This window comes from Mchenga conophoros, linkage group LG15 (assembly GCF_057382185.1).
Source record: "Mchenga conophoros isolate Kocher_MC1m ecotype Shallow Benthic linkage group LG15, M_conophoros_male_GT1.1, whole genome shotgun sequence".
NCBI classification, from domain to species: Eukaryota; Metazoa; Chordata; class Actinopteri; order Cichliformes; family Cichlidae; genus Mchenga; species Mchenga conophoros.
The window spans coordinates 38,845,068-38,863,893 of record NC_140540.1 but is presented as its reverse complement, the minus strand read 5'-3'; the positions used below and the strand labels follow the sequence as shown (position 1 = coordinate 38,863,893).

Genomic DNA, 18,826 nt, shown 5'->3' with positions numbered 1-18,826 from the left:
GGCGGGGCTGCTGCAGGGGAGGCAGACACACCTGCACGGCATCTGCAACTCTGTGCTGACTGACTGTTGTTGTTGTGTGTGTCTGTAAAGGACGACAACAATATGTTGAAAAGAATGAGCGAGTGGTCGGGTCTGCCTTGGGTTTATTACAATCTCCTCATCCCTGTTGCCTATCATGTCCACTGTCTACACTTGGAATACATTTCTCACCTCTCCTGTTTTAGGTATGATGTCTGTATCTGATTGCACACATTCACTCACTTTGTTTCTACCACATATTTCCTGGCAGATATCGAGGAAATTTTGTCTACTGATCTGGTGCCCGGTGACGTGATAGTCATCCCCAGCAATGGGACCATCATGCCATGTGACGCCGTGTTGGTCAGTGGCACCTGTATCGTCAATGAAAGCATGCTTACAGGTTGGTAGAGAAGCACATGTAAAGACTTCTTTCTTCAAATTTTATGTCTTTGCAAGTTCCAAACAGTCTGGTTTTCCTCTTATGTATTTCTGGACGCAGTGCTAATGTCTTTTAATCTTCATTAGGTGAGAGCGTTCCAGTGACAAAGACCAACCTCCCAAACCCAGTGCCAGGGGACAGGGGGGAGGAGGCTGGTAGTGCCTACAACACAGAGGAGCATAAGAGACACACACTCTTCTGTGGCACCAATGTAATCCAGACCCGCTTCTACACAGGCGAACTGGTCAAGGCTGTAGTGGTGCGCACAGGTTAGTTTGGGGGTCTGGATTCAAGTGCTTTAATGATTAATGTGATTGTAATAATCCAGATCTTTTAAAATGAAATGGGGTACTGTTACAGTATAACAGTGAGATTTAGCCTATATGGAGCGATCGTGGCTCAAGAGTTGGCAGTTCGTCTTGTAATCGGAAGGTTGCTGGTTCGAGCTCCGACAGTCTCGGTCGTTGTGTCCTTGGGCAAGACTCTTCACCCGTTGCCTACTGGTGGTGGTCAGAGACCCCGGTGGCGCCAGTGTCCGGCAGCCTCGCCTCTGTCAGTGCGCCCCAGGGTGGCTGTGGCTACAATGTAGCTTGCCATCACCAGTATGTGAGTGTGTGTGTGTGAATGGGTGGATGACTGAATGTAGTGTAAAGCGCTTTGGGGTCCATAGGGACTAAGTAAAGCACTATACAAATACAGGACATTTACCATTTACCATATGTTTAAGTTAGTGACATAGTCTCTAATGAAATCCTTTACTTTACTGCAAAGTGGGAGCTTGATAAAGTTGGCTGGAATAAAATGGTTTGTCAATTTAGAACAACAAGCTTGCTGTTTGATCTATAAAAGTCCGTTTGGTCAGAACATTTTGCCTCAGTTCAAATGACAGAATGAAAGAAAGTAAGGGCCTGTCTCAATATGCGTACTTGCGTTCTCGTGTACTCGTGATACGTCATCAGTCGGAGAGCAAGTACTGTTCCAATTCAAAGTACGCATCAAGCCGAGAAAGCGAAAAATTCCCGGATGTGTTCTCGCTCCGCCCGTTTTATCGCGCATGCATTGGGGCGACCGTGGCTCAGGGGGTTGGGAAGCGTATCTGTAACCGGAAGGTCGCCGGTTCGATCCCCGGGCTCTCTGTCCTGGTCGTTGTGTCCTTGGGCAAGACACTTTACCCTACTTGCCTACTGGTGTTGGCCAGAGGGGCCGATGGCGCGATATGGCAGCCTCGCTTCTGTCAGTCTGCCCCAGGGCAGCTGTGGCTACAACCGTAGCTGCCTCCACCAGTGTGTGAATGTGAGAGTGAATGAATAGTGGCATTGTAAAGCGCTTTGGGTGCCTTGAAAAGCGCTATATAAATCCAATCCATTATTATTATTATTATTGTGTGGACTTGGTACAGCTAAATAACCCAGAATGCATTTCGTCCAAAACGCAGCAATGGCGGACGAGCGCGGCTAAAAACTTTTAAATATTACTCTTTCTGGGTCACAAAATAAACTTTTAAGTTATTTTCAAGCGAGAATGTAGCTGTGTAAACTTCAAATATCTGCTCGATTTATCAAGATATTATATATTTCCAAACGTGCTCTGACGTTTTCGGAGACGTCTGTGACCCGCCAGCTCCATAGCAGACCGCGAGGTCGAGGATCACTAGAGCCGGCGAGAACAGCGGACTCCCGGCACATCGTTTTCAACCCCCCCGCGGTCTTTTCGCTACTCAGGTTAAACAAACCCCAGCAGCTGTCTATTGTATTGAGTGTCCACTAAAATAAAAATAAAAACATTCTAACATCTCACCTGCTTGTTTTTATTAAGTCACACATGTACACTATTTTTATTAATAGATATTTCGCTACTGAGGTTAAACATGATATATAAGTCACTTCGTTCACTTCTAAATGTTAATGTTTGGTTTATTTCAGTGTTTTATTTGTTCCTGAGTAAACCGGTTTGGCTGTGATTAAAGTTAAGCTTCATAACATATTACTCACAGCTAAATTAAGAGGGGACGGCAGTAAAAACTCCGGACCTGTGACATCATCAAGCACGCTGGTGTTCCAGTTGTACAAATCGCGAGTCCGTGCTCGCATTCTCGGCAAGTCCGGACTCGCCGAGAACGCGAGCACGGACTCGCGTACTTGAGAATTGAGAAAGGGCCTAAGACTTAAAAATGACCAAAGATTAATTTTCTTCACTCAGGTTTCAGCACAGCTAAAGGCCAGCTGGTGCGCTCCATCCTTTATCCCAAACCCACCGACTTCAAGCTGTACCGCGATGCCTACCTCTTCCTGTTGTGTCTGGTGGCTGTGGCTGGAATCGGCTTTGTTTACTCCATTGTACTCAGTATCATGAACGAGGTAATGCAGAAAGTTAAAGGAGAATGATCGGTCTCCTCTTTCAGTTTTTCTTTTTCTCCAAAAAATCTTGTAAGATGATTACGTTTTCAGATGGTTTCCCTTTTTAATGCAATACAATTTAATCGGGTTGGTTGAAATGCCTGAGGCAGCTGTTCTAAGAGTGAGTCATCCTCTGTGGCCAGTAGAAACAAATATTTTGTTCTCCAGAAAACTGACAGTCTTCTCATACATTTGTGTATCTCTTAGCACTGAAGAACATGGGCTCTTTGTGAGTTGTCGAGAATCAGGGTTGTCAAACATGCAAACATCTGCAGTTTTTTGTTTGTTTGTTAGGTGCCAGCTAAGACCATCATCATTGAGTCCCTGGACATTGTCACCATAACAGTACCACCAGCGCTGCCAGCCGCTATGACAGCCGGCATTGTGTATGCACAGCGACGCCTAAAACATATTGGCATTTTCTGCATCAGCCCACAGAGAATTAATATCTGCGGCCAGATCAATCTGGTGTGCTTTGACAAAGTGAGTCTCTAATTTATTCAGATTATCAGTTGTAAAAGACGGTGCTTAAGTCACTCTGTAGAATTTTAGTGCCATGTCATATGTAGAAGCAACTGGTAGCAAAGATCACCCCGTGTTGATTCAGTTGAATTTCATTATCTTTTATCTTTAAAGACTGGAACTCTGACAGAAGATGGGTTAGACCTGTGGGGAGTCCAGAGGGTTGAGAATGGCAGGTAAGATGCTCTGTGCCCTAAATTAGTAAACGTGAGCCTATTTTACTGCATGTTGTAGCCTAAAGAAACTAAAAATCTGAAGGTGTCATTTATTTCAGCCACTGATAAACTGTTAAAAAGAGCTTAGAATATACTGGAGTGTATCTGTGTAACATTTCATATCCCTCTAAATCAGGGATGTCAGACTCATTTTACATTGTGGGCCACATGCTGCCCACTTTGATCTTAAATGGGTCAGAACAGTAAAACTCTGATAAATGTGTAAAATTCAGTAACTACAAAATATAAAGTTTTCATTTCATTTTTCAAAGATTTCCAGTGGGCTGGAGTGGAGTCTTTGCTGGGCTGATTCTGGCTCCCAGACCTTATGTTTGACACAGTTGCTGTAAATGCACAAATTACACTGAGGATCTGGGGTGTTAACATTAAATTACATAGACATTTACTAGTCTTTTAATCAACTCGGATGTGTTGTTCCTGTCATGGTTGTTTCAAACAGCTCAGAAGAAATTTGGATACGAGCAGAAACCAAGAAATCTGCTTGTCTCTGAGATTCCCAGTGATGCCTAAAACTGATCATGCATTGTAATAAGCAGTGGCTGGATGATATGTCTTTTTTCTAGTACTAAGGTTATCGTTAGAAAACTGAATTGTAATAGCTCTGAATTTTAAAGGCCTAATCATTTATTTACCAGATAGATTAAAAGTTTTTATCTTGCAAATGCTCATTTCTCAATCAATTTCTTGCACGATCTGATATCCTCGTGTTGGTGTTGTTCCCACATCATCATAATAAATGTTGTTCCAGGTTCAACATTGCAAGTGACCAATCACATTGTTGTGACGTCATACTGTTGCGACTTCGGAAAAAAAACAGCCGTGAAAAGAAAAGTACTTAACTTGCGAGAAACCCCCTCTGTCCTCCGATCCAGCGATTTGAATTCTTTGCATTTCAGGATACTGTTCTTTAATGAACGGTAAGCATTATACATATTGTTCTTGCAACATTGGAATTTCATAATTGAACGAATCGCTTGGCTTGCAGAAGTGTTATGTCACAAGAAGGTGATTGGTCACTTGCAATGTTGAACCTGGAACAACATTTATTATGATGATGTGGGAACAACACCAACACGACGATATCAGATCATCCCAATTTCTTATGACTCCCACAATGTAGTTAAAGGAGTATAATTTAATCTCTCTTCACCGCCCACTTCTTCTGCCTCTCCAGCTTCCACCTGTCAGAAGAAAATGCCTACAAGGAAAATCTTGTCAAGTCCCAGTTTGTGGCTTGCATGGCCACATGCCACTCACTTACCAAAATAGAAGGCCAGCTGTCTGGGGACCCGCTGGACCTCAAAATGTTTGAGGCTACAGGCTGGGTGAGTTCATCTGTATCTATCCACGAGCTAAATGTCTGTAAGGGCAGGCTAGAGTTATGAGACTCATGAATCCATTTTGTGATGCAGTGTCCCCTTTATTCTCCCTTCTGTCAGTATTTAGGCTGGATACAATTTTGCTAAACTGGGCATTAACGCATTATTGCTTTATAACCTGCCACAAAAACATCTGCATGATTCCAATCATGTTGATGGCTCGAGATTAGAAAGGTCCTCTTCTTTTGTACTAATCTAGTGTACGAGTTTTAGATTATATACAAAAGCTGCGCTGTTCTGATTTTTAGTATGTCTTTGGCATGTCTGGATAAGATTATTCAAAGTAAATGTTACCTCTGCCTAAAAGACATGTAAGCATTATTTCAATGTCTTAATGTTGCACATCTAAAAAGCTTCTTGGTATGAAATGTAAACATTTACTTATATTTACCTGCCCAGATCCTGGAAGAGGCTACCGAGGAGGAAACGTCTCTTCATAATCGTATCATGCCCACTGTCGTTCGACCGCCTAAGCAGCTGTTGCCCCCGGAGCCTGCTGTAACACCAGAGCAGGACATGGTATGTACAGCAACCCGGTTGTTAGCAGGACACCACAGGCCTTCAGAGTCTAGAAAAAGTATAAAATTATATGAATATATCTGTCCAGCATCTAAACGTGCATTTTTTTGTGTGTGTGTCCATGTTATTATAACATTAAAAAGAACAGTGTATTTTTACTCTTAATGACTGGTTTATTTGTTGTTGTGTGTTTTTGTTTTTGTTTTTATAGGAACTCTATGAGCTCTCGGTAAGTAGTAGTTGTATTTCTTTTCATGCCTGTCAAAGTTAACTGTTCATTTCATTTTATTTTTAAAAAGAGTAATTTGGTAATGTGAGTATTTGTGTTTTATTCATTTCTATTGTGCCTTTGTGTATAACTGGTATACTTTTAACTCGATTTTAGCATTTCATCTTTCTCTTTCTAATAAACAAATAATTTTATTTTGTTTGTCTTTACGTGTGCATATGCAGGCAGCCTATGAGATTGGTATTGTGCGCCAGTTCCCTTTTTCTTCAGCGCTCCAGAGAATGAGTGTAGTAGCTCGTCTCCTCGGGGAGAAACGTATGGATGCCTACATGAAAGGTGCACCAGAGGTTGTGACTAGTCTCTGCAGAAGAGAGACGGGTGAGGTGTCCAAAATGTAGAGATGTGCATGTTGTCTTACAATTTGTTTTATTTTTTCTTTTATACATTTTTCTACAAATGTATCTTTGACCTGGTATATCCATGATTTTGTCCCAAAAGTAGATTCTGTTCATCTGGAAACTGTTTTCTGATGAGCAGAATCAACTTTTTGGGACTTTCTTCCCTGGATGATTGAGCATACTTCAAGATAATGATTTTGTTGCTCCAAAATTAGTATTTAGTGTTGTTGTTAGTGTTGGTGCTTGCACTGTGAATCTATAATTCTTGGGTTTCTGTCTTCTTTTCTTGCTGTTTGTTACTGATGAATCACTGATTGGCTCTCTTGTTATTGTATTCATTTCTTTGCAGTGCCAGAAAACTTTGCAGCGGTTTTGGAAGGCTACACGAAGCAGGGTTTCAGAGTCATTGCTCTCGCTCATCGGCGGCTCGAATCAAAACTTACTTGGCACAAGGTCCAGAACATCAACAGGTAGTGTACTTTGCATTGATGTAATACATGCATTCTGTGATCTGAATAAGAAAATAAAGGGAAGTGGCTCTGTGTGGAACAAAAAAATATTTTAATGAGAGATAATTTACTGGGAAGAAATGTATGTTTAATATGGGGATTTTGTTAGACACAAACACATTCATATGTCTTTCGTTGAATTAGGGATCACATAGAAGCAAACATGGAGTTCCTGGGTCTCATCATCATGCAGAACAAGCTGAAGCCAGAAACTCCAGGGGTGCTGCAGGACCTTCATCAAGCCAACATTCGCACAGTCATGGTTACTGGTGAGAACATGCTGGTATTTTCCATCATTGCATAACAAATGAGAGGTCACAGGTATGCCAGCAATAGTTTACTCTGCGTGTATACTTTAACCAGGTGTTCCTGTCTAGACTCACTGTACTTGGCTGTGAATCAAATTCAACTTTGAGCCTTAAAAAGAATTGATTGTTTCACAATTGATCCATGGTTTGCACGTACTCTGGCTCACTTTTAACCTGTTTTTTGCAAGCTCATCCATCTCCATTAGCCCCCAAACTCTACTGTGGTGTCACTTAGGGTGAGGTGACACTGAGCTTGTATTTCATCATTCATAATTCATCATCTATCATCAGTCACAGCCAAGCAAACCCTTGGGTAACTTATTTATAACCCAAGGCTGAAGATGAAAACATGACAAGCAAATGACTGAATTGTGGGATGTTATAGCAAAATTAATATCGTAATCACTTTGCAGGTGACAACATGCTGACGGCCATCTCTGTGGCCCGCGACTGCGGAATGATCCCTCCCCAGGACACAGTCATAATTGCCGATGCCCTCCCTCCACACGATGGACAAGCCGCCAAGATCACCTGGAGATACGCTGACAAACCTCGCAGTGCATCCCGACTTCAGGTGAATCGATGGGTCTAATTCTAACACTGGTACAACACACAGGCAGCTGAACATACTTCAGCTAAACATAGCTCGTAATGTCACATATAAATTGAGCAGTATCTTGTCTACTAAAGGAAATGTAAAGGTTTTCAGCAGATCAAATACAAAACAAAGGTGTGTGATCAGATCATCCAAAACCCATTACCTGTTATTTGATTAACATCGATTACAAGTTATAGAAGTTATTTATTGATTAGATAAAATGCAGCAGATTTTAACATTCAATAGTGAATTTCTGTGTGGGTTCAGAACCTTTGTTAAATAATATAAAGATGTCTTTGTTGATTGTTAAAACAGTTCAAAGACTTGAATGTTCCTGTTTTTGTTTTTTTAAATCTCGATGCATTTCTTAAAATTTCTCATACTTTGGAACAGGAAGTGAACATAAGCCTGGAGGATGTCTGTCACATAGATGATCCCAAAAGCCAAGAGCTCTACCACTTTGCTATGAACGGAAAATCATTTGCTGTAATCGATGAACATTTCCCAGATATGCTTCAAAAGGTAAGAAACTGCTCAAACGAAAATGGAACAGAAGTTGCATCAAATACGTCTTTGTTTCTGACTCCTGATTGCGTGCTCTGCTTTATAGCTCGTGTTGCGCGGCACAGTGTTTGCCAGAATGGCACCTGACCAGAAAACCCAGCTGATTGAGACGCTGCAGGGTGTCGAGTGAGTATTTAGTCAAATATGGGATGTAGCTTTGAACTTGTCAAAAATGAGATTTCAACATTCTGTTATTTAACATTCCCATCGTGTGCTGCTGGACAGTTTGTCATTAATGAGCAGCAGAATCAGCTTTTAAGTCAAAACTGAAAGTTTGTGGCATCGTAGCTTTGATCTTGCAACGACTTTAAAAAGCATTACACTGAGTAAAGATTTACTGTTTGTTCTCATGTGCTCGCAGCTACTTTGTTGGAATGTGTGGCGATGGCGCGAATGACTGTGGGGTATGTACACCTTCATCATTTGGACAACAGCTCTCTGTAATGGACACAATCTGACAGCAGTATGTATATAATGCTAACTTATCTCACCCAGGCTTTGAAGAGGGCTCATAGTGGGATCTCTCTGTCGGAGCTCGAAGCCTCAGTAGCATCTCCCTTCACCTCAAGGACCCCCAACATCTCCTGTGTCCCTAACCTCATCAGGTCTGTATTTTTATTTACATGCTGATCCATAAATGAATAAAACGGTATTAAGAATAAGTATCTTATAGGCTGAATTTGCAGTCTGGCAAATATACACAGTGTTGCGACTTTCATCCGTAAATAAAGCCGCGGCCGGCTGAGTTGGTTGTGTCCCTGTGACGCGCCTCCAATAATCCATAATGAGTCGAACTTGTACTTTGCGCATTTATTTTAAGAACAAAACAAAAACAAACATTTGCACTTTCAATCAATTTACAACTAGCGCATGGATTAACTGGTGTGCCAAAAAATGACGTTCAACAGAAAAGTTTGCCCACAAACCACTCACCCAACACACCTGCTGCGTACACCGACATCAGGTAAATAGACTGTGACCACACCCACATACCATCACCTGAGACGCAGGTAAAGCTATACACCTGTGCCACCAGAACAAAAAAGGAAAAACATAAACATTGACTTTGGCTCTTACACACAGTGTCACACTATTATTCAAATGTTTTGAGGAGTTGAATTTGTTGTTCCGGGAGCAATTTTTTCCCCCAGTTATGTTGTTAAGACACAGTTTGCTTTGTTTTTGCAGGGAGGGCCGTGCTGCTCTTATCACCTCCTTCTGTGTGTTTAAGTTTATGGCCCTCTACAGCATCATCCAGTACATCAGCGTCACTCTCCTCTACTCTGTACGTAAAACTGCCTGCTTAGTTAGATGAGAAATCCAGTGAATTCAGATTTTTGTCATCTGTACCGTGTTGTTTTTGGTTTTTAGATTTTAAGTAACCTTGGCGATTTCCAGTTCCTCTTCATCGACATTGCTATCATCCTCCTCATTGTCTTTACCAGTAAGTACAACTAAAGTATCAAGGATAAGCGATATGTGTGTTTATTTGTTCTGAATGTAATAATCCTCACTATTCACTCTGCCCCTTATCAGTGAGTCTGAACCCAGCGTGGAAAGAGCTGGTGTCCCGTCGTCCTCCATCAGGTCTGATCTCAGGGCCTCTGCTGTTCTCTGTGCTGACCCAGATCCTCATCTGCTTGGGCTTCCAGATCTGGACATTCCTTTGGGTCAAACAGCAGCCCTGGTACAAAGTTTGGACGCCACTTACCGAGTGAGCACTGACTATTACTTCTAATGTGTAGCAGACAAATACCCAAATCAAATAATAACTTGGTTTCATTATAAGTTTTAAACGTTGTCATGTTATTGTGTTCCACATTTTGTTACATGATGGATTAAATTCTGCACACAATAGAATTTAATCCACCACAATGAAATTCTTGCAAATGTATTAAAAATCGAAACAAATATATAACCTGTGCATAAGTATTCACAGCCTTTCCCGTGACACTCAGAATTGATCTTATTGTTTCCACTGATCATGTGAGATGAGCTTCAACTTGATTGAAGGCCACTTGTGGCGAATTCAGTTGATTGGGGATGATTTGGAAAGGCACACATGTCAATTAATAAGATCCCATGTGTCAAAGCGCAAAGCAAGCCAGGATGTCCGAGGAATTATTTGTAGACCTCTGAGATGGGATTGTATCAAGGCACAGATCTGGTGAAGGGTACAGGAACATTTCTCCAGCACTGAAACCCAGTGAGCACAGCGGCCTCCATCATCCATAAACTGAAGAACTTTGAACCACCAGGGCCTTAGTCAGGGAGGTGACCAGATTTGCACGAATTTCAAGTAACGTTTTTTACTTTGTAACTGTGGGATTTGTGTGTATAATTTTTGTGTTGAAAAATGAATTTAATCCATTTTGGAAAAGGCTATAAGATTCTGAACATGTGAAGCGCTGTGATTACTTTCTAGATGCAGTATAAAAGGACCACAGAGTGAAAATGTTCTTAATGACTTCTCTGTCTTCACACAGTGTCTGCAACCTCACATCACACATTGAAATGGACTTTGAAAATGAGACAGAAGAGGACGAGCACAACATCCAAAACTATGAGAACACCAGCCTCTTCTACGTCTCTTCCTTCCAGTATCTCATTGTTGCTATTGTTTTCTCCAAAGGCAAACCTTTCAGGCAGCCGAGCTATAAGAATTGTAAGAAACTTTTCCCTAACGTGTGTGTGTGTGTGTGTGTGTGTGTACGTGTGTGTGTGTACGTGTGTGTGTGTACGTGTGTGTGTGTACGTGTGTGTGTGTACGTGTGTGTGTGTACACATATATATATGCCCTAAAAAGTAAACTCTACAATTTTATTTGCGTGTTTTCTTCACAGGGCCTTTTGTGCTGTCTGCTGGGAGTTTATATGTTTTCCTGCTGTTCATCTTGTTCTACCGAGTAGACGTCATTAATGGGTTTATGGAGGTGGGAAGACATTAAATGCACACTTTATATTCTTTAATGTAGGATACAGCTTTATTTATCACCTCAGGCTCCATCTTTTCTTGGTATTTATTCATGTAAATGGAGATTCTGACTTTGTTTTTGACTTACTGTAGTATTGCGCGTGCATAAAGCTTTAAGGCAGGGCTGTCTTGGTAAGACTAACTTTATAAGTTTTTCTTGTCGCTTCATTGACGAGTGTTTCTCTGTCTGTGTAGATTGTTTGCATCCCGTTTGAATGGAGGCTAAAACTTTTCCTCATCATCTTAGTCAATGCTGCTGTGTCTGTTTTGGTGGAGGTAAGATCCACACGTTCACACTTGGGTAACAGCTGATGTTTTCCCCATGTTCAGATTTTGTTTTCTCATGCAGTGTGCTCATCTTTATCTCGTTTAACTGGACAGCAAGATCAGTTTTGTGTTGTAAAGCAGAAACGGAAAGAAGCAAAGTGTGAGGTTTTTAATAGTTAACCGTTTAAAGAATGTGACTTTATTTTGTTACAATATGTGCATTTGTGGGTATTTTACTCCACATGTTTGTCTAATTAAGGATGCTTTTCAGAATTTATTTCTGTAAACCTTCACGACACTGGATTATTAATGCCTGCCTGCTGACTCGCTGGAGCAGTATCACTGTTTCTGCCCTCCTTTTAGATGGCTGCCCTTGCATTCACGTACTGCTTAGTATGCCCCCGTAGATGGAGCCTTTTCCTAAACTAACAGTGCAGTTTCCCTTCATCTTTGAAGTGAATTGGAGGGACAAAAACACAGCAAGCAGATTCAGTTTCATCAAGAGCTTGCAGTATTTTTTTTAGACGACAATAACCACGCACGGCCTTCTTACTAATAAGCTTAATTTTAACCTCGCATGCAATGATTAACACTCAGTTTCATGGAAGGAAAGAAAACTGCTATACTTGGTACTTTAAAGCAGTGTGGCACTAAAAATCAGTTGCGCACCTCTATAACAGGAGCTTTGTGAAATCAAACCAGACTCTCTGTAATTCTTTCCCCTGCCCACTGCACCATCCCATAGACCATCATCCTTGACATCGTCTTACGGAAGCTTGTGTTCAGCCGAGACAAACAGGGCAACTTTGGCGTCACTCCTGCCGCCCCGACACCACAGGTTGGAAATATCTGACACCTTTTTCTCTAGCCCTTTCTTTTTACTCTTGTGTGGTGTTCTCTCTCTCTCTGTTCCCACTTTTTTCTACTAATGTAACTGCTAACCACGTGCATGTGCAAAACCTCAGTCTTCTGATCTGTACGCTCCTCCCTTTGTCCCTCTAACGGGCACTCTGGTCAGGGCTTAAAAACGTGGTAACTCAGTTTTATTCAGGCTGAGCCACATGACATCAAATGTTGAAACTATTGCTGGATGTCATAGATTGTTGCTATTGAAGCAGCGCTGGCCTTCGGTGAAGTAAACCCATAATCTCATCATATCTAATGTGTGTAGTTTTAATGTTTTTCTGTACTGTAGGTCATTTAAATAAGTGATATGCTTCCATGCAATAGACATGCAGAATGCTGAGCAAAACATTCATCTACTCTTATTAATAATAACAACAATAATAATAATACATATTTCCCATTGCCTAGCAAGTATGACACACACCCCTCCCCCCCACCGCTCCACCCCCTGTGGTAGTCTGCAGGCCCTCTGCTTGCTGCCCTTCTTAGCATCACTCAACATTGTCACTGGATCTCATCAAGTGTAGTATGTTTGTATTTGAATAGTGAGACCTTAAATGTCTTTGTCAGTGTGTGGTTTCTAAGTTACCCTTTTGTCTATGTTTGTAATGTAAAGATCCTTTGTCTGTTTGTTCTTTGAATCCATGAGCTTGTTTTTAAGGAGAAGGCTCAGTCTTTAAGCTGTCTGTAGACCAGAATCATGCTGAATTTTGTTTTAATCTGCATGCACGCACAGTTGCTATAGTTTATCAGTGTCAAGAAATATGCATATTACAACTTTGACACTATATGAGCATATTTATATTTTGCATGTAGCAGTTTTGTTTGATTTGGCTGTTCAAGTATTCATTAAAAAACACACACAAACTTTGTCTGTCAGGGAACCTTTCTGCAGTTTTACTTAATTGATTATTTTTCATGTTGTGGTATTCACAGGGAGCCAATGATCTGTATGGACACAAGTGTCTGTCCTGCCAGTGTTGCCCCCGCAAGATGAGACCCAAAGCTCGCTACATGCACCTTGCCCAGGAGCTCAGTGTGGACCCTGACTGGCCTCCGAAGCCCACCACTACCACTGAAGCCAAGCCACGCCCAGAAAATGGCTCTGCCTATCAAATCATAATCAACTCCTAGCACCCCACAGCCTGTACTAGCTTATTCAGCTTCTACCTTTCATACAGGAAACATGCATATGAGGTGTGTTCAGTAAATTTCAATGGAACTGTCATGGGATAACTGCTTGCCTTCACTGTTCGTGCTCCAATGCTGTATAGTTTCAGATACTGTATTATTGCGCAAAAAAAATCTATGACACACATCTACCAAATGAATTTACATTGAACTTCGCTCAGTACTCTTGCTCTCTTTGGTTCACCCCCACACACGCTCTCAGGTCGCTTTTTATTTATCGTTAAAGGTGCAATATGTTGAACACCTTACTCTCGAAAAGGTCAGTGTTGTTTTGCAGGGTCATGCAGCAGCTCCTCTGGAAGTAGTGCTGCTTTTACTTTGCTTTTCATTTGCAAAGAAGGATAAGTGCAGCAAACAGCACAAGGCTTAAACTGACCATAGCAGGTTGGGCTCCACTGTTTTACTCCTTATAAAAGAAAAAGCAATCTCTGGGAAGAGCTCTTCCTTCCTTCATGTTAGACTGACGCAGGCTTTATGCAACAGTGACTCAGTGTCTCACCTTGAGATACAGTGCGGTATTACACTTCAGTACGGGCTGGCGCTACCTCGTTATCATCCTTACTTCAGTAGCTGTCATACAATCTTCTGATAATTTGTAAATTTTTAAGCAGTTTTAAGCTACCAGTCTTGTATGTTTCACCTTTAAATGTCACAAATTGAAATCCTCCTTTATTACAGTGTCTTTACTGAAACTAAGCAGCATTCAACTCAGTCTAGAAGAACCATTGAAAAGCCATCAAAATGGTGCATTGGCCCCTTCAAATCAACGTTCAACACAGGTTCAGCATAACCTCGCTTTGTGTGTGTGCAAGGGGGTGGAAAAGAGAGGCCGGGGCCCACTACACTCCAGAGCTAGCCTCTCACATACGTGTTCTGTCAGAAATCTCAGTTAAGGTGTTTAATCCTAATTAAGTTATTCCTTTTATATGATTGTCATAAATAACAAGGTCTGCAGATTACAATATTGACCACAATACTAGAGTTTTGATTAAGAGTGGAATGGGATGTGTAGGTGTTTCAGAGAATGGAGAAGTACGGCGTTGGATAGGATGTGTTTCTCAACAGACATTTGCACATATCTTAGCTGATGTGAATATTGCAAGCTCTAATTGCTACTGTGTAGTGCTCTTTTGCAGCTAATGTAGATACATAGAATTTCAGTCAGCTGTGGGGAGGTTTGCAATTGTATACTGGCTGCATTTAGTGCTTTGTGCAGTTACACACCCATAAGGGGAAGTACCTTTATATTCCTGCTTTGAAGTAAAGACACACTCATATCTAATTGGCTATCGGAGATCATGTTAAACATCTGAAGAATACAGAATTATTTTTTAAATCTACCATCAGATAAATTTGTTCCATGATTTGTTGACCTGCTATAATTAGATGTGACCTGTTTCAAAATCAGTCTGTTCTCGGGAACTTCTCATTTCCATGGTTAGGAAGGTTAGGGAGAGTGTTTTTTTACAAATTGATTGAAATTAAGTGTAATTTATGCCAAGTTTCAGTCAACTTTCAGTCAGGCCATTATGGCTTGGTAAATAATAGGGGGGGAACCTTGATGCTGCAGAAGGATATGATTATGTTTAAAAAAACAAACAAAAAACAGTGAATATTTGATGTACTTCCATTATGGGTTTTTTTTGTTTGTTTTGTCCAAACATGCTACCTCTAAAACAAATGACTGAATTCTCATCTATCTTAACAGTACTGGCATTAATGTTAATATATCATACTAATAGAATTTACATAGAATATTGCATCTTTATAATAATTGTCAGGATCATATGCTGTTAACGCTGACTGGGAACAGCAATGCCTCCGTTTGGCACCTCCCTATCCATCTATACCAGCGGTCCCCAACCTTTTTTGCGCCACTGACCGGTTTATGCCCGACAATATTTTCACGGACCGGCCGTTAAGGTGTCGCGGATAAATACAACAAATTTAAACTAGTACCGGTACTGAAAAAAAAGAAGATTTATTCATAACACACGTGAAAAGACCCAGGAAAACAGAGTTAATGATAAAAACGATAACAAAATAACGCTGAAAACCGATAAAACCCCTGAAAACCATAAATTTCACACCTGAGCCTCAACTCTCGCGGCCCGGGTTGGGGACCGCTGATCTATACTGCTTTGGCCTTCTAGTGCTGAAAATCTAGCAAAGTCGCCTCTACTTACTGTGCTTCTCTCTACTCTTTCAAATTGTTTTCTAGTGTGTAATAAGCTTTATAGAATTATGGGCTGCTAGTGGAACTTTAAATCATAAATATTTTGTTTGCATCTACTGTATGAGCCATGTCCTGTCTGCAGAAAACATGGAAAAACATGCATGAAACCAGCTCTCTATGGCCACGCTCTGAAGATAGTTGATGGTTGCAATGCTAGAAATAGCACTTCAGTTACAAAGCTTAACTATAGAATTAAGAAAGATTAACATTACATTTATGTATTACAAAAAAGGAAAGAATCTACATCAGAAACGGCATGAATCTGTCTGATTATTGTGGACAGCTAACCACATGCATGATACCATATGAATCTAAGCATCTGCATATTCAAAGCCTTTTTAGAGTGGCTCCAAAAAGGCAGAAGTACATGCTTACATTTTCAGTTTTAAAAGGCGATTTCTTCCTATGGAAGACTGATTACAATACTGTACTACATTATAGCAGCTGTGCAACTGATCCACTCGCTGTTTTAAAGCAATCATGAAATGACAAAACCTGTACAAGATGGATGTTTACGCAGCCAAATTTCTATATTACACGTAGCCTGATTGCAAAGAGTCAAGAGCTGTATTTATGCTCACTCCTCTTTATTTGGCATTTACAGTAATACTCCATGAAATGTCTTTCAGACTCACCCCACTAGATTTTGAAGGAGCTGTAAATGATTGAAGGCTCTCCCTAATAAAATCTAATGGGGAAAGTTCAGTCTTTTAAAATGGGTTTCAGTCATTACTGACCAAACAGATGGATGAGAAAGATGAGCATTCTCATATGAAAGAGTATGAAGATTTTTTTTACATTGTGCATTTATAGCCATGGACGTGGAGAAATGGGCAAACTTCTTTACAGGCAGATTAAAAACCAGTATAGGAAGACTGTAGTATCACTTTAAACCAACTTGCACAAATCAGGTTAACTGTATCAGTGTAAGTGTAAAGCACAGCAGGTTGCCTTTCATGAATTGTAGTGGTTCGGTTTCTTCAGAGTGCTCATTAGAGATTATGTGACGCCGTACAGAAAGAAAAACGATTAAAAAGAAACTTGATTCCTCCAGGGGAAAATGGAGCAAATGAATTCTCAGACATCCTAACAGCGCTGTTATTGTCTGACTCTTCTTCAAGTATTTATCTGGTTCACTGATTGTTTTTCTATACAGTGGAAATTGTCATATTAGTAATAATAATGTAAGGTTGCTCCAGTGCTAAAAGCCATTTCAGCAGTGTCTATTCAGATGCATTCATGTGAAAGTTGGGCTCCATGTTGCATAAACCTTTCCTTGGATGCATTGTTCATTATTACTTTGTGCGTAAAGAAGGCTCTATAGATGGGATGCAGATGTGATGATTTGTATTCATGCGAATTCAAAGCATGGCTCACATTGGCATTTTTGTGCTCATTAGCAGAATGGTTAAAGTGTGTCGTCATGTTGACTGAAAGCGATTTGGCATGTGTGCTCTGACACTGGTCACATCCGTCACACGACTTTCTCGCTTTTCTATATTAATTATATATTTTTTTTTCTAGGTGACCTGTGAGGTTAAGAATGAATGTAATGCAAAAAAACCTACAAAATTTAATCCAATGCAATATTACAATTATTGATATTTCCAAAGACTTTTCATCACACTTTTTTCTTTCCAAAAAAAGACTGAGTGAAAGAGAGAGGTTTCATCTGTCCTGTGTCAGTTTCAACAAAGCAAAAGACGGTTTTTAGTGGTGATAATGTTAATAATGTTAGAGGTTGGATCATATATGAGATGTACATTTCTAGTGTGTGCAGAAGAGTCGAAAGTTATAAAAACAATTATGGTTTTTGAATTATCAAAGGGCTGGTGTGTCTTTTTCTACTTTTTTTGGTACTGTGTTACAATCATTTGTCTATTTTTGGATTATGGATTAATCTGTACTTTCACTTTTGTTATGGAGTTGCATTATCTTTGTTTTGGGGGCATAAATCCTGGGCATTTATTTCATAGTTTGAATCGAGTTTTGCAAAGTATGATTAGGGCACTTGGATTAATATCATTTGGGCAAAAACGTGTTATAAACTTCATCCAAACCTTTAGAGTTTGGATGAAGTGAAATGTTCACCATCGTAATTTCAAAGATTTCTCTTTAAAAAAAAAAAAAAAGAAGAAGAAGAAAAAAAAGATCGGTTTCTGTTTTGTTTTTCACTTTTTCTTTGGTTTCTCTTGTGTGTAAACTATGAATTAAATTCTGTCACAAAAAGGGAATTCAGCTGCAGTAGGTTAGGCATCTCTGCTTAGCTCATTCAGAATATGAGCATCATCTGACAATCTTTGTCCTGATCGTCATGTGTATGTATTTTACTTTTTTCTTTTTGTCTAGAGTTTTTTAAACACTTCCATGTAAAGTGTAAATGTAATTTAGCAGAATGTGCATTGTTGTTCAACATCAGAGGCCTGTTGTCATACATACATAGCTGCTTAGGAGCAAAATGTTTCAGTCTCAGCTGCATCATCACTGTGCACTTCAACACAAACAGTTCCACCTATAGATGTGCAAAGTGTGAGTACTACTATTGCTTTTCCCTCTACTCGGGTTTTGCCTTTTACTGTAACAACTGTATAGAAGCAGTGGATCTTATGCTGAAACCTCTATGCTCTTAAACAGGTACAGGACACCAACTGTTCAGTTAGCATTGGCCTCTTATTTAAACCATGTATTTAAAACACACCACCGAATGGCATTTAGATTAAATCTAAATTTAATCTGAATTAAATCTGAGTGAATGAACACTCGTGGATGTCGTTTCCTCAGGGAACTGGGTCTATTTGATCATGTATTTGTTACGAATTAAGAAATAAAAGTTGAAACCCAAACTGAATGGGGGGAAAAAACCCAGTTGATTTAATAACTTTATCACAGCCAATCTGGGTTTTTTGTTTTTGTTTTTTCTTTCAGGGCAATTTATTTGCTGTGCTTATTATTTGCAGGTCCCTTACCTCAGCAAGAGGGTATATGTATTTACTTTTTAGCAGAGATGTAAATTGTTTTTAAAGAATTTTGTACTTTATAATTTATTTCTTATTTATGTTAAGTTCTTTTTCCCTGAGGATTGTATTTCAAATTTATCTTGATTTCTTTCTTTTCAATAAATGTTTTTTAAAGCAA

The 18,826-nt window shown here is 40.1% G+C and overlaps 1 protein-coding gene across 2 annotated transcripts in view; it reads left to right on the top strand.

The window, feature by feature from the left end:
• The window catches only part of atp13a3 (ATPase 13A3), a 47,581-nt gene extending 28,755 nt beyond the window's left edge, over nucleotides 1-18,826 (top strand). Inside the window, exons 11-34 of one of the 2 annotated variants that reach the window (XM_085248206.1) lie at nucleotides 290-421; nucleotides 547-729; nucleotides 2,660-2,817; nucleotides 3,151-3,339; nucleotides 3,493-3,554; nucleotides 4,789-4,939; nucleotides 5,393-5,512; nucleotides 5,724-5,741; nucleotides 5,966-6,119; nucleotides 6,489-6,609; nucleotides 6,793-6,917; nucleotides 7,370-7,530; nucleotides 7,948-8,076; nucleotides 8,165-8,244; nucleotides 8,480-8,522; nucleotides 8,614-8,723; nucleotides 9,307-9,403; nucleotides 9,490-9,562; nucleotides 9,655-9,832; nucleotides 10,605-10,783; nucleotides 10,962-11,050; nucleotides 11,287-11,367; nucleotides 12,104-12,196; nucleotides 13,201-18,826. In XM_085248206.1, the coding sequence (XP_085104332.1) occupies nucleotides 290-421; nucleotides 547-729; nucleotides 2,660-2,817; nucleotides 3,151-3,339; nucleotides 3,493-3,554; nucleotides 4,789-4,939; nucleotides 5,393-5,512; nucleotides 5,724-5,741; nucleotides 5,966-6,119; nucleotides 6,489-6,609; nucleotides 6,793-6,917; nucleotides 7,370-7,530; nucleotides 7,948-8,076; nucleotides 8,165-8,244; nucleotides 8,480-8,522; nucleotides 8,614-8,723; nucleotides 9,307-9,403; nucleotides 9,490-9,562; nucleotides 9,655-9,832; nucleotides 10,605-10,783; nucleotides 10,962-11,050; nucleotides 11,287-11,367; nucleotides 12,104-12,196; nucleotides 13,201-13,398 (2,924 nt within the window). In that variant the 3' untranslated portion in view covers nucleotides 13,399-18,826. The remainder of the gene's footprint in view (nucleotides 1-289; nucleotides 422-546; nucleotides 730-2,659; nucleotides 2,818-3,150; nucleotides 3,340-3,492; nucleotides 3,555-4,788; nucleotides 4,940-5,392; nucleotides 5,513-5,723; nucleotides 5,742-5,965; nucleotides 6,120-6,488; nucleotides 6,610-6,792; nucleotides 6,918-7,369; nucleotides 7,531-7,947; nucleotides 8,077-8,164; nucleotides 8,245-8,479; nucleotides 8,523-8,613; nucleotides 8,724-9,306; nucleotides 9,404-9,489; nucleotides 9,563-9,654; nucleotides 9,833-10,604; nucleotides 10,784-10,961; nucleotides 11,051-11,286; nucleotides 11,368-12,103; nucleotides 12,197-13,200) is intronic. The other variant, XM_085248208.1, reaches the window with a different exon arrangement.